Below are 12791 nucleotides of genomic sequence, written 5' to 3' on the forward strand. Positions count from 1 at the left end.
GGTTCTGGTGCTCATGTACTGGACTTTATTGACATTAAAGCAACAGAGGTGCACAATAATTATGAATACCTTACAATAAGATCCAAATCCTTTGCCCTATACATACACATGGCTTGTGAGCACAATTCTTGGGTAAAATGTTTTATTTCTTACACTAAATGAAACAATCGGTTACAACCTGTCTAACTTTAATTTAGCCAATTTCAGTATCGCTCGTCTTGTTTTCAAGCCTCAAAATGAAAAAACAGGCCACTTTATTGCAGTCATTCCAAACTCCAGGTGGGGGGGAGGGAAGAGACAAAGCTCAAAATTATTTTCATGGGTCCATTTCTGCGAAGATGCCAAGAAGCTTCTCGTTTGCACTTAAATAATCAATACTTGTAAACGAGGGAAGCTTCCTTGGAAATGCTTCCATAAATTGTGCAATTATGCTGGGTCCAAATGAAATACTTGTTTGGGCTTGAGATTCTTCGTTTACATTATTATCCCAGCACAAACACCAAAAAAGCCCATCTAACTAAGAGGTAGAAACACAGGCAACTTCGATACATTACGGCGGCACACCAATGATTACACCGGTTTAAAATATTGTAACATTTGGAGGGTGAGTATTGCAACCACTCATGTAGTCGACGACTAACTGGAAAAGATTATAAAAAGACGTCTTCCTAGTGAGGGAAAAGGTCTAAAGACGCTCACTTTTTTTTTTTTAACCTAAAAGGGGAGGGAGAAAAAAGTTTTTTAAATGAGCATGGGTTGTCTAAACACACCTTTATTAGTTATTAAATGTTTAGCCAGTTTATACTTCATTTCCGCTTCAGTGGGCCATGTAAAGCGTCACCAGGTCTGGCTTTTCTCTGGACCGCTGCGAATCCACTCTGCTGTTGCTAAATATGGCGTCTGGGTGTGATGACATGATGGACCCTTACAGCAGGTTACAAGCAGCTCACTGACAAGCCGTCTGGTGAGCGGTTTTATCTTTAACTTCTATTAGTGACAATCACCAATTTCACGTAGCCCTTCCAAAGGAAATCCAAGAAATAAAGCTGTTTATGAGAGAAAGGTTGAAGTGAGTTAAAACTGAATGGAAAAGAAAAAAAAAAAAAAAAAAACATGCATTAAAAGTGAGAGTAACAAACTTAACACAATCAAAAGAAGAAGGAAATATAGTTGAGCCACTCTAGACTTAAAGAATTCATGGAGTCGATCAGGATAGATTAAAAAACACCCATGAGGCAACGGATCAATTGATTCTTCTCAGCGCGGTGAAACGGTGCGGCTGGTCGCACACAAGCCCCTCCCCCCACCACAGGTAACAAGCTTTCGGTTTAGATTAGCAAGACAAGCAGCAGAGTGCCACGTGGTAGTGGTTAAATCAAGCACGGTGTTTGAGAAAAAAGGAAAGGCGAGTCTAATAAGATGAGAAATTCAATCTATGCCGTGAAGCTTCGGCTTCTTTCTCAATCTGCTTCATCCTCGGACTCCTCCTCCTCAGCTGTCTCCAGCCAGGTGAGCCACTGGTTTACCTGACGGGGCAAAAAAAATCTGTCAGTCTGACACCAAATTAAATCTTGTGGGTTCATTGCTCCAGTCCTCCTCTTCTGTACATGATTACTGTACCTGGAATAAAGCTTTTCCTTTTCCAGGGAATTCTTGGGTAATGTCTTCTTTCCATGCAAGGAAGGCTTCTTCTTCAATGATCTCCATGTCGTAGAAATGGACAAAGTAGCGCAGCAGCATGCCTGTTTAGAAAACACAGCAAATGATTCGACATTAAATTATTTTAAGTTTAATACAAAAATCACTTACTATTCTATATTACAGCTGACTATTAAATGAGCAAACACGAGGCCACTGTACCTTTAGGGAACGCGCTGGCGTTGCAGTGCACCTGCAGCGCGTAGAGGGCGCTGACCTGCAGCTCAGTGTGGTCGTGCAGGAACTTCTGCATGACGGGCTTGAAGGCCAGCAGCAGCTGCTTCTCCCGCTCCAGCTGCTCTTTGGAGGGGGCCGCCAGCTGATCGTCGCCCTCCGCCATGCACAGCTCCTGGGAGATGTACTGCAGGAAACTGAGAAGAGACCACATCACTGTCTGGTTAAACGCAAAGTCTTCGAGCTCAGTTCAAGGTAGGGCTGGGCGATATGGCCTAAAAATAAAATCTCCGATTTTTTTATAACCAAATCCGATTTCCGATTTTAATCGATTTTTTTTCCTTTTCTTTTACAAAACATAAATAAACTTATTAAAAACATTCATTTGTTTATATAGATGAATGCTAGCAAAAATAAAGCATATAATGTCATAGCTCTTCCACCATATAAAGGACTTCATATCTTACATTGAAATATGCGACACAATGCATCCGTGATCTCTTTCCATCTGGATCCTTATCATACAGGATCCACTGCAGAAATAATTCCCCTGATGAAGGTTGTCTCCTAACTAGTGTTTGTGCGTTAAGTTGATTTCTGCATCTCATAGAGCGCAGCATTTCTCACTGCAGTTATACGCACAGCTAAATCCCAGGCGTGAGTAAAAGGTCACTTTACTGAAAATCTGTCAGACAAACACCGTTCTGGTGTGGAGGGAGGGCTAAGTCTGCTGCTAACTAACTATGGAAAAAAATCCAGATTTTCAAAAAAATTAATCTCCAGAAATGGAAAATTCGATTTATCGATTTTATCGATTAATCGCCCAGCCCTAGTTCAAGGTAACTAATATTTTCCTTTGCATTTATACAAGAAAATCTACCAACCAAGTCACATTTATTACATTACAAAATTAAGCCCCCTAAAGAGGAATCTCAGTGATGACATTCAAGTCTTGCACCATTTAACGTCTTCACCATGAGGCCTACTTTTTCTGCCTCCTGTCTGACATGACATGCCCGAGGTTTATCTTCTCAACTACAACGGTTGTATATATAACCTTGGTCTCAAAAGAAAGCTGACACATGAGCTTACTACAGAAGTTAGAAAAAAGATGTGTTAATGTGTCTGAGTAAATCCATTTGGAACACTGAAAATAAACATTTTTATCTCAGCCTAAAGAAAACAAAAAAGCAGAACCCACTGGTTGACTTTCTCTATTGACCAATCAGTCCAGAGAATTAAGGGATAAGAAGGGTAATAAGGGATAATAATGGTTTTCCCCATAGACACACCAATAAGAAGTAACCGCAAAGTTTAGATATTGTATGAAGAAAGCACACTTCACTGTAAAACCTTTTCTAAACAACCGTTACTTTTGTGATTCATTTCAAGCTGACAAAGGACAACACAAAGAGTTTTAAAAACTGGAATATAACAGCAAAGGTGACGGTTAGGTCATATGCTCTTTTTGCTACTCTTTAGCTGCTAGCTGACGGAGCTTTCTTTGTTCGGTGATGAGACGGATATCTTTGTAATTTCATATGGTACCTTGTTTCTGTGATTTGCTTGAAGTGGTGAAATTAACAGAAGCTGTAAAGTGAACGTGGGCTGTTTTCATGTTTTTCCATACATGCTTGCTTGGAATTTGAATTGTGTTTTGTCTAGATGGCAATGCTCAGTAGTCTTTTAGCTGATTCCGTACCTGTCATTTTCGTATGCTACATGTTGGGATTGGTGCTTTCTAGCGTGTGCTAAAATTGTACTGCACAGATCTCAGAGGAAGAGGTTAATTTCAGAGGAAACAAGGATTCACCTTGTCATGAGGATGTTGACAAAGCCTTTGTCAGTGTGAAGCTTGGGCGAGATATTGTCTTTAATCCACTTGTAGATGGACTGTGGAGATGGGTCTGCCTTTATCTGCTTCAGCAGCTCCTTCTCCAGCTTCAGCAGCGGGAAGAGGAAGCTCAGACCTTTCCCCTCCAGAATCTCCAGCATGCGGTCCTTGTTCTGATCGATCTCTGTCATGAGAAGTTGGGGAATGGGGTCACAGGGGGTGTATATCTCTCCCTTATGGGTTGATCTGTTACACACCCAGATACATGAGATAAGAACCAGGGGAGCTCTCACCCGGAAGCATCTTCTGCATGTTAACCTTGCTCTGCGTGAAGAGGTCCGTGAGCCACTCGCGGTCCTTCAGCTTGGCTGTCTGCTGCAGGCAAAGCAGGAAGAGGGGGAAGTGGGTGCCGTTCTCCAGTGGGTGAGCCAGCTCTGCCACGCTCACCAGCTCTGCGTTGATGGCCCGGGCTGCAAACTGGGCCAGGTAGGACTTTACCAGTGGCACGTCCAACTCGATCTTGGGGCACTGGTCCAGGACGCTAAGGAAAGCCTGAGGTTGTGGGCGAATTTGAAAAGAAGAGGAAAAAAAAAAAAAAAAAAAAGTCAACACTGCTTTATTGCACCGTCTTCATACTCAACATGTTCTGGTTTGATCTTTACCTGCATGAAGTTCTCCCCAGTGATGAGACCCTCAGTGCGGAGTGTGTGGATCAGAGTGCTGGCATGCTCCTTGTCCTCATCAGGGCGATCCAAGGAACACACGACAATCTTACTGAGCATCTCAGGGAGGAAATGCTTTGGTGCCTTCATCTCCCGCACACCGTTCACAGCCTCAGTCAGGTTCTTAGTGTTCAAGTACTCCGTCATTATCGCCTCCTGAAGAGGAGACGAGAGCACAGGAATGAGCAGAAGCCTACTCTCCAGGCAGGACACATCTTGTTTGTGTGTCTACTCTGTATTTACAAGCCAAGTAGGTTCAGTCTTTGAGTACCATTTGTCTTGTGGCAGACCAGATTTCAGGGCTTTCAAGCACTTAAGATTAGAACAAATCCACTTTCAGATGAGTGTAGCTACAGATTATAAACAGCTGAGTTTTCTGATGCCTCCATCCAGATATAAACATCCCTCAAATGATTTTTGCAACGGCTTTGCATACCGTGGTTTTTAGCAGTTCCTCCTTGGCAGGAGGTGGTTTCTTGCTTGTCTTCTGAGGTTTCTCTTGAATGGGAGGGGGGTTGGTCTTCAGTCCAAGCTGTGGAGGCTGAGGCAAAAGGTTGTGTTGTTATAACAATAAGGTGCTTAAACAAAGCCAATGTTTTCCCAAAACTTAAACGACTTAATCTCCAACTAATTTATGTTGTCAGTCTGTGAACTGATTAGTGACCCCAAGTAACTGCCTTACCTGTCCCAGAGGGGGGGTTTGAGTGCGTGGGGGCTGGGTACTGGGAGGCATCATGGTAGGGATTTGAGGCTGGAGCTTGGGCACCTGGTTCTTGTTGAGGAGGAATGACTGGGCAGGCCTGAGGCTGATCTGGGGAGCATGAGGCAGCACAGACAGGAGTATTAACCTTACTTTCCACAAGACTCAAAACCTGCATTTTAAGTGACATAAAATGCCCTCATATCTCATAATCGCAGTCAGTGGACCTGCTGCCAGTGTGAGGAAAAGAGGAGAGGTGGAGGAGGGAGAGGAAAGATAGAGGAGATTAAAGACAGAGCAAACAGAGAAGGAGAAACTGATAGCAGGTTGTGTTCCTCAGAATAACGCGTCTTTTTATAATCACCGGGCAAAAAAGCAGAGCAGGATGCAGCCATTACTGCAGTGGACTCATGTACAGTGTCTGGCTTGCTGCATCATGGAGCCTCCTGTTAAAAGGAGCTGGAGCAAAAAGTCCAGTTACCTCATCTGCATTGAGCTGTCCTTTCTTGCTGAAACGTGGAGGCATGTCCTTGGATTGGACTTGCTGTTGGGCCATGTGGTTCTGGTTCTGGTTGAGGAAATGCTGGTTCTGAACCTATTTAAGAATGATATGAACATATTTGTACTTTTCTCTAAAAGCTGTGGGCAAACCTCTGTCAGATTAATATTCATGTCCACTTTCAGCAGGATTACCTGGTTGGACTTAACAAAAGACTTGGGCCCCATGTCAAACTGTGACTGTGGAGGAGGGGCGATGTGGCCACTGTGGCCATTGAAGAGTGGGTTGGTGCGATGGCGTCCCATAGTGGGCGAGTACCTGTCCTGAATAACCCCTGGGCCGGTTCCAATCCCACTGCCTGAGGAAGAAAAGATGATCCGGGTTCAAATACCACAGACAGTAGAATATATACACACCAAAAAAGAAAGACCTTTTGATAAAATTTACAGAAATATGTGTTTTAACTTGGGAAATGAAATGAAAACATGGCACACCTGGCATCTGTCCAAACATGTCAGCCAGTCCCCCCAGAGTCTCCCTGTCCAGTTTCATTCTGTTGGGCATGAAAGGGCTTTCCAGGAAGAAGTCCATCCTCATCCCCTGAGACATGGGTGCTGGGATGAAAACACCCAAATCCTAACAAACAAACAGAGCTCCAACAAATTATCCAACAACAAAAACATCCCAAAATCTCAATTTTTAAAGTCATAAAAAGTTTAAAAAGAAAAAACAAAGAATGTCACGATAACCACAGCATTAATAGCTGAGAAATAAATAGATACAAATAGATAAGTAAATTTGAATAGTGACTAGGGTCTGATAATCATCATTTAAAAGCCTGGTGGCAGATGTTATATTTGACTTTGATATTAAAATCACAAAACATTAAAACCATAAAGCTCACACAACATCTGGATGCACACCAACTGCTTCTCTGAAGTATATTTAAAAAACAGAAAACACTGCACTCACTTTCACTGCATCCTGACGGATCTGGTTAATCGTCTTTGGTCCGTTGTCGATGAAGGCCTTGCGGGGGATCCAGTTGTTTTCACGCAGTTCCACTGTATCTTGCAGCAGGAAGCGGATCCTGGCAGGCAACTCCTTGTTGTTCATTAAGGATCGCATACGGCCAAAGTACTGATCCATTAAAGACTGGTGAAAGGACGGAAAGAGTGACAAACTGCACTTTGACATACAATTTTAAAATCAGAATACTTTATTAATCCCGGAGGAAATTGTGTAAAAGCAGGACTAAAGATGACAGCTGTGAGCCAAGTCGGGCATTAGGTGAGGCCAGATGGTGAGCCAAGCCGGGTCTCAAAGTGACAAGATTGACCTGGACAAGAGCATGACGGGGAGAAAAGAGGTGGCAGGGAAGGGGAAAAGGTAGCAAACAAGTTCAAAATGACCTCCCGATTGTATACAGGAATTTTACTTCTCCAGTAACCCATTGATGTTGTGCAGATGTTTTGTGGGAAATTTTTTGAGGAATTCAAAATGCCATCCTGGGGTCTACATTAAAGCCACATAGAGCTGCCCCAGATGGCATCCATTTGAGAGCCATTACCTTTGCTTTCTCATGGTCGAGTCTCGGCCCCACTGTTCTCATTATCTGACAGAGGCATTCCAGATCCTCCCCCATATCCTTGAGCTGGACTCTCTTCTTCTTTTCCAGAAGCTTCACAAAAAAGGCATTACAGGAGATGTGCATTAGTTTGGTTTAATGAAGCTGTGCAGTCTTAGAAATTACAAACTAACTTCATGAAGTTCACCAAGAACACAAAATAAAGGGTGGGCGTACTGTTTTGATGCACTTATGAAGGATAGATTCATGGATGAGGTCGAGTTTGCCAAGTTCCCCGATGAATTTAATGTTGCCAAGCATCTTGATCTTGGCAATGGCACGCTGCTCCTCCTCCTCAGAAGTAAGAGGGTTGTCATGTTTGTCATAGACTGTGGGGAGAAGAGCGGCATCAGGTTAGCGGAGGCTGGGAGGTTAGCAGAAGACTTATAACAACAGACACTTACTTTCAACATTTCTGGTGCGGTTTTCAAATTCATCTTGAAGCTTGGAAATCAGCAGTCTTCTGAAGGTCTACAATCACAAAAAATACCAACATTGTTGCACCAATTACAGATAAAAAGTGCATTCATATTCCTACTGGTCACTTACTGTGCTCTGCTTTTGGGATGTTTGGATCTCAGATGAAGGGCCATCAAAGTTTGGTGCGTCCTCTGCCAAGCGCAGACATAGCTGAGCATAGAGCGAGCTATACTTCGGCTCTTCTAGGGCTTTGTCTACAATCTGAGCACCAAGCCAGGAGGGACAAACCAGAGCAGGATCACAGTTGTTAAAATAAGTGGGTATGAGTCACTGAGAACAGCCTGCCAAGAATGGATGAATACGCTTCCATTTAGCAGAGCTAGGAAGATAAAAGTGTTGCTTACCAGCAAGATGATTCCTTTAAGGACGAGTTTTGAATCTACGCCCACATTCAGGAGCTCAAGGCATAGCTTGTCAAACTTCTCAGGCGTGAGTTTGTTGAGTATGCTAGTGAAACGAGAGAGGAGGTGGGAAATAAGGGAGGCAACAAGGGAATTACACACTAATTATATATATATATATATATATATATATATATATATATATATATATATATATATATATATATATATATATATATATATATATATATATATATATATATATATATATATATATATATATGTTTTGCTCAGCTCAGGCTCCATATTCAGTCTGATGATAAACTACATTCCTGAAGCAAACTGTCATGTCTTCAACTTTTGTTCTCAAACATCACCTCATTCAGAAGAAAACAGGATTTAAGTGCCTTTAGCAAAGCACATGCCATCTTAATGACTGCAGCCCGATCTGTCTGTTTAGTAAACACATGAGCAGCAGAGACACATGCACTAGACGTTGTAACCCTTCAGCCTTGTTTTAAGCAGCTTCAGCATCAAAACATTAAAGTTTACATTAAAATGGAATCTAACAGCTGCTGGGTATTTTCTAAAAATGCATCTCACTTTCAAGTCCTGTTGCCTTGGATGGGGATCATCAATAGACATGAAAACTGCTTAAACATCGACCAGGGGACAACTTACCCCCTCACTTTCCTGAAGATTGCATCATGTCGCTCTTTTTCATTGCTGGAGTTGACATCTCGTCTAGTGCTTCGTGAAGGAACCCATCTCTGAACGCTTTGCCCTGGGGTTTTCCCCAGGAACTCGCTGCAGACACAGAGAAAACACTGAAAACGCTGTGGCTGGCACACACTGGTACACCAAAGCCCCTGCAAATAGTCACTGTTCCAGAACAAAACCTTAAAGCTAACACACAAACATTGCTCTGCCCTCATCTAACATTTACCTAAATTCAGTTTAGACAGCAGTTAGAATAAATAGTTCTTGCTTTTAAACTCTTCCAAATGTACAGTTTCTTCCATTTTCAGCCTTCCTGATTGAATGATCCAAGGCTACGCTAATGGTGTGTGAACATTAACTGGTGATCTGCAGCTAACAGAAATCATATTACAGGATTTCTGGAAATTCAAATTGGTTTCCTGGGATTCTGCTCTCTAATCAACAAAACCATCTCCCCTCATTGTTCTGCAGTGGAGAAACTACTAAAAATAGCTAAAAGTGCCATTTTATAATTAACAATAAAATCCACTATGCATTAACAGTGCTCTGGGAAATAAAGAAAATTAACCTGTTGCCGACAGTCTTGGGATAGTGCTGAGGTGCACCCCTACCACCTCCTCCCCCCGAAGAAGCACTGCAGAGACAAACATGAGGAGGGGGATGCGTCAGGTTCATGCAGCAGACTGTAACCCACAGGAAGCATCTTTCCTTCTACTTGTAGGTACACGTAGTCTGATGCACATCAACTATAACAGCATTAATACAAATCATTTGTCAATATTCTATAAAGTTTAAAGGAAAACAATCTAAACTGCACATCTATAAACAAATTAAGGATCCTGACCCTCTTATGGAAATTGCTAAACTTCATCTGTGTCATTATGAATTAATATTGCATGTTTTCAAATGAATGTCACAAACATTCATTTAATATCCAGAAATGCAACTTGGAAAAGATGCTTCCATTTTCAAAGCTAATGCAGTGCATGTGAGGAGGATGTGTGTTAAATAAAGAGCCATTCAGCCAACTGAGAGGAACAAAGCTGAGGCAGTTCTCCACGAGGCATGCATTTGATCAAACATGCTTGTAGAGATAAAACAAAGACTTTTCATTCTGTGCCGTTACACACATTAATACTTTATCTGTAGTTCACCTGCGTGGTCTACGTTTAGCTCTTTGGCTAATGGCTAGCTTCTTGTTTTATTCTAGTTGCCCAATTTGTTACCACATCCAGAAGTTGACACAAAAACAGCTCTGTACATTTTCCTGACTTTTTTGGTCTTTTTCTTTTTTACAACGTTCTTGTTCCAACAGGTCAGAGTCCAGTAAGAAACTACATATTCAGAGCTCCTAATCCAACTTTATTCTAGTGTTAAGTGTAAACATGTTGGAGTAACTCAGCCTCCAGCTGCATTTTCTGGGTATTTACTAAAGTCTTGAGAGGTTCGATTTCACCAACACATATTCTAAAAGTCTAGTTTTGGTTTAACATGGTCATGGTCACTTTGATCAAAAGGGACGACTCACAGGGGCAGAGTTCTGACGACAATGTCAGAACCACATCAGTTTAGTCAGTTACATAACTGTCCTACCTGATACATGACAACTATTTTCCATAAGTAGGTTTTATGATACATCATCTTGAATAGATGTGTTTTACAAATGGATCTACGTTTTCTTTGTATTGTTAGTTGTGGACAGATGCAACGATGGAGGTGCAACCAGTACAATGTTAAATTCAGGCATCACAACAAACACCAAAATGACAAATTCCTATAGTTTAGTAAAATCTGAAGGATTCTCCTTAGAAATTCACAGGTCAAATTTAATTGGCAGGAAAAAAAAAGTGAAAAACTATTAAAGTAAATCTGATTTTCAGAAACACAGCATGAGAGCTGACCATTAACAGTGACAAATGTCAAATTCAATCAACAAGCAATGTCACCAATTCATGTTTTCTCATCATCACTGCATACTGACACGTTTGAGGATTTAAAATGGACAATTTTATATAAATGCCTTTTGGTCTATTTTGAATAAATGTTTAAAATAAATGGATACATTCATGTGCCGTCTCTCTTACACCAAGCTGGCAGGCTGGCATTTCTATACATTAGTCACTAAAAGCTGTATCAGGATGAAAAAAAGAAAATATCAGGAAGTTACGTAAAATGTAAATCCTGGAGTAATTTTATCCTCTGCTGCTTAATGTCCTAAACCAGGGGTAGGTAACATTGGTCCTAGAGAGCCGCACTCCTGCAGGTTTTCTGTTTCCCTGTTTCAGAACACCTGCAGCTCTTTAGGAAAGAACTTGCCTACCCCGTCCTAAACGTTTCACTTAGGAGCAGCAGCTTTACTGGTGGAAAAGATTTTTCATTTTCAAGCTGCTTCTTGAATAGACAATTTCAATTAATTATGTTTGCGGCCTATCATACTTAAACATCCAGATCAGAGGCTTGCAGCTGTTTAACAGACTATGTCCTGACATTGTAACCATTATTAACCTGCCACATTTACACAGGTAACATCCAGCAGGAACATTTCAGTAGCAAAACAACAAGAAAAGCTCCAGTTCTACATGTCGTGTATAAAGTATTTGTTCATGCATAGTTCAGATTGTTGATCGCCTGCATTGTAATAACAGAGCTTGATGTTCAGTCACCATAAATGTGTAAAATAATTCAGAACAGACTAAAACATAAAAACTTGCAGACGTGCAGATAAAACACACCTGGACTGATTCAGAGATGAAATAATGAATCTAAGAACACAACTTCAACTCTGAATATAAATCTATATTTCTATCTATCTATCTATCTATCTAGTACTATAAGTTTTCTGTTCAATAAGTCAATTATTTTTTTCCCTGCTGTAGTGAAATGTAAGACCCTAAAATTAAAAGGTTCATGTTTGACAAGCAAGAGAAAATGTTGAATTATTTTTCAAAGACTGTTCTGCTGCCACCACTTAAACTATGTGCTCCACCAATATGCACTCAATCATCAGCTCACATTTTGATTGAATTAAACTGATCATCTTTATATTCACGATATCTACAAACTTTGTGCAATCGCATGAAAGACATTTTTTAATATTTCCACCAGCATGACGTGTGTTATGTAGCCTAACATCTGCACCATAAAACTGCTGTCTAAAAGCCCCTCATATACTTCTGTTTTTAACATCCAAGAGAACCTGAAGAAATAGTAGACATTTGTGATCATGTACACGATGTACAGACAGAGACCCTTCCAAAGCTGTGTGTGTGTGTGTATATATATATATATATATATATATATATATATACACACACACCTCTTTATTTCTCTAAGAGATCTTACAAAGAGAAGGGTCTGACAGCCATTTTGAGCGTACCCATATCCTGTATTGTTGTAAAGGCAGGAAGTTCCAGCCCAAAATGATGGCAGCAGACTAAACAACCCTGGAAAAAGTTAAAGTGATTTCCATGTTAGTGTTTTCTATGAAAGCTCTTGTTTATTACCTGAAACGAGAAGCACCCCCTTCTGCAATCACACTCTCCACTTTGGCGGCTTGACAATGAAGAATACTCAAAAGAATAAGAATAATAGGAGGGGATGGGGAAAACGGTGCTGTGGAAGAGAAGGGAGCAAAAAAGGAATGCAATTAGTATATCCGTGGGGGTTGGGTAAAAACAAGACATTCACATACTGCATGATATGCTACGATGTTATCAAACGATCATTAAAGGGGGCCCTGAATTATCCAATGTTATACAATGACAACGTCTTTTCCTTTTCATTTTTTGCCAAATAAGCCTGATCAACCATTTAGTATCCATGTCTTTGTCACTGGTCTAACAACTTGCAAAGAAAGAAAAAAAAAAAAAAAAAAAAAAAAAAAAAAAAAAACGACCTCCATACTTAAATACGCTGCTAACACGTTAGCTCATCCATCAAAAACTGCTAGTTGAGTACTGACTGTACGGTTTGCACAATGACATAATTTTAATGAAA

At 40.9% G+C, this 12791-nt stretch overlaps 1 protein-coding gene and 1 non-coding gene across 2 annotated transcripts; both read right to left on the reverse strand.

Annotated features, from left to right (window-relative positions):
• Positions 1-4: 4 nt before the first annotated feature.
• eif4g2b (eukaryotic translation initiation factor 4, gamma 2b) lies at positions 5-12403 on the reverse strand. Its single transcript, XM_041996738.1, has 19 exons — positions 12299-12403; positions 8757-8882; positions 8079-8181; positions 7804-7935; positions 7659-7725; positions 7432-7583; positions 7198-7308; positions 6600-6782; positions 6122-6263; positions 5822-5985; positions 5610-5723; positions 5111-5239; positions 4865-4969; positions 4369-4584; positions 4000-4258; positions 3686-3890; positions 1861-2069; positions 1621-1742; positions 5-1526 (listed from the first exon to the last, which is right to left on the reverse strand). The coding sequence occupies exons 6-19, from the start codon at positions 7513-7515 to the stop codon at positions 1461-1463; spliced, it is 2109 nt and encodes a 702-aa protein (XP_041852672.1). The 5' UTR covers positions 7516-7583; positions 7659-7725; positions 7804-7935; positions 8079-8181; positions 8757-8882; positions 12299-12403; the 3' UTR covers positions 5-1460.
• LOC121648253 lies at positions 5322-5499 on the reverse strand. Its single transcript, XR_006011940.1, has one exon. It is a non-coding gene; the product is annotated as a small nucleolar RNA SNORD97 (small nucleolar RNA).
• Positions 12404-12791: the final 388 nt, after the last annotated feature.

The sequence above is a fragment of the Melanotaenia boesemani genome, chromosome 10 (assembly GCF_017639745.1).
Source record: "Melanotaenia boesemani isolate fMelBoe1 chromosome 10, fMelBoe1.pri, whole genome shotgun sequence".
Lineage (NCBI taxonomy): Eukaryota > Metazoa > Chordata > Actinopteri > Atheriniformes > Melanotaeniidae > Melanotaenia > Melanotaenia boesemani.

What these genes read in the sequence shown, in the direction of transcription:
- eif4g2b (XM_041996738.1), bottom strand. Translation starts at nt 7,515, where the DNA reads ATGCTTGGCAACATTAAATTCATCGGGGAACTTGGCAAACTCGACCTC. An exon ending in TTCATAAGTGCATCAAAACA is followed by an intron (nt 7,309 to 7,431) that starts GTACGCCCACCC and finishes TTTTTTGTGAAG; the next exon opens with CTTCTGGAAAAGAAGAAGAG. An exon ending in CTTTTGTTAAGTCCAACCAG is followed by an intron (nt 5,724 to 5,821) that starts GTAATCCTGCTG and finishes ATTCTTAAATAG; the next exon opens with GTTCAGAACCAGCATTTCCT.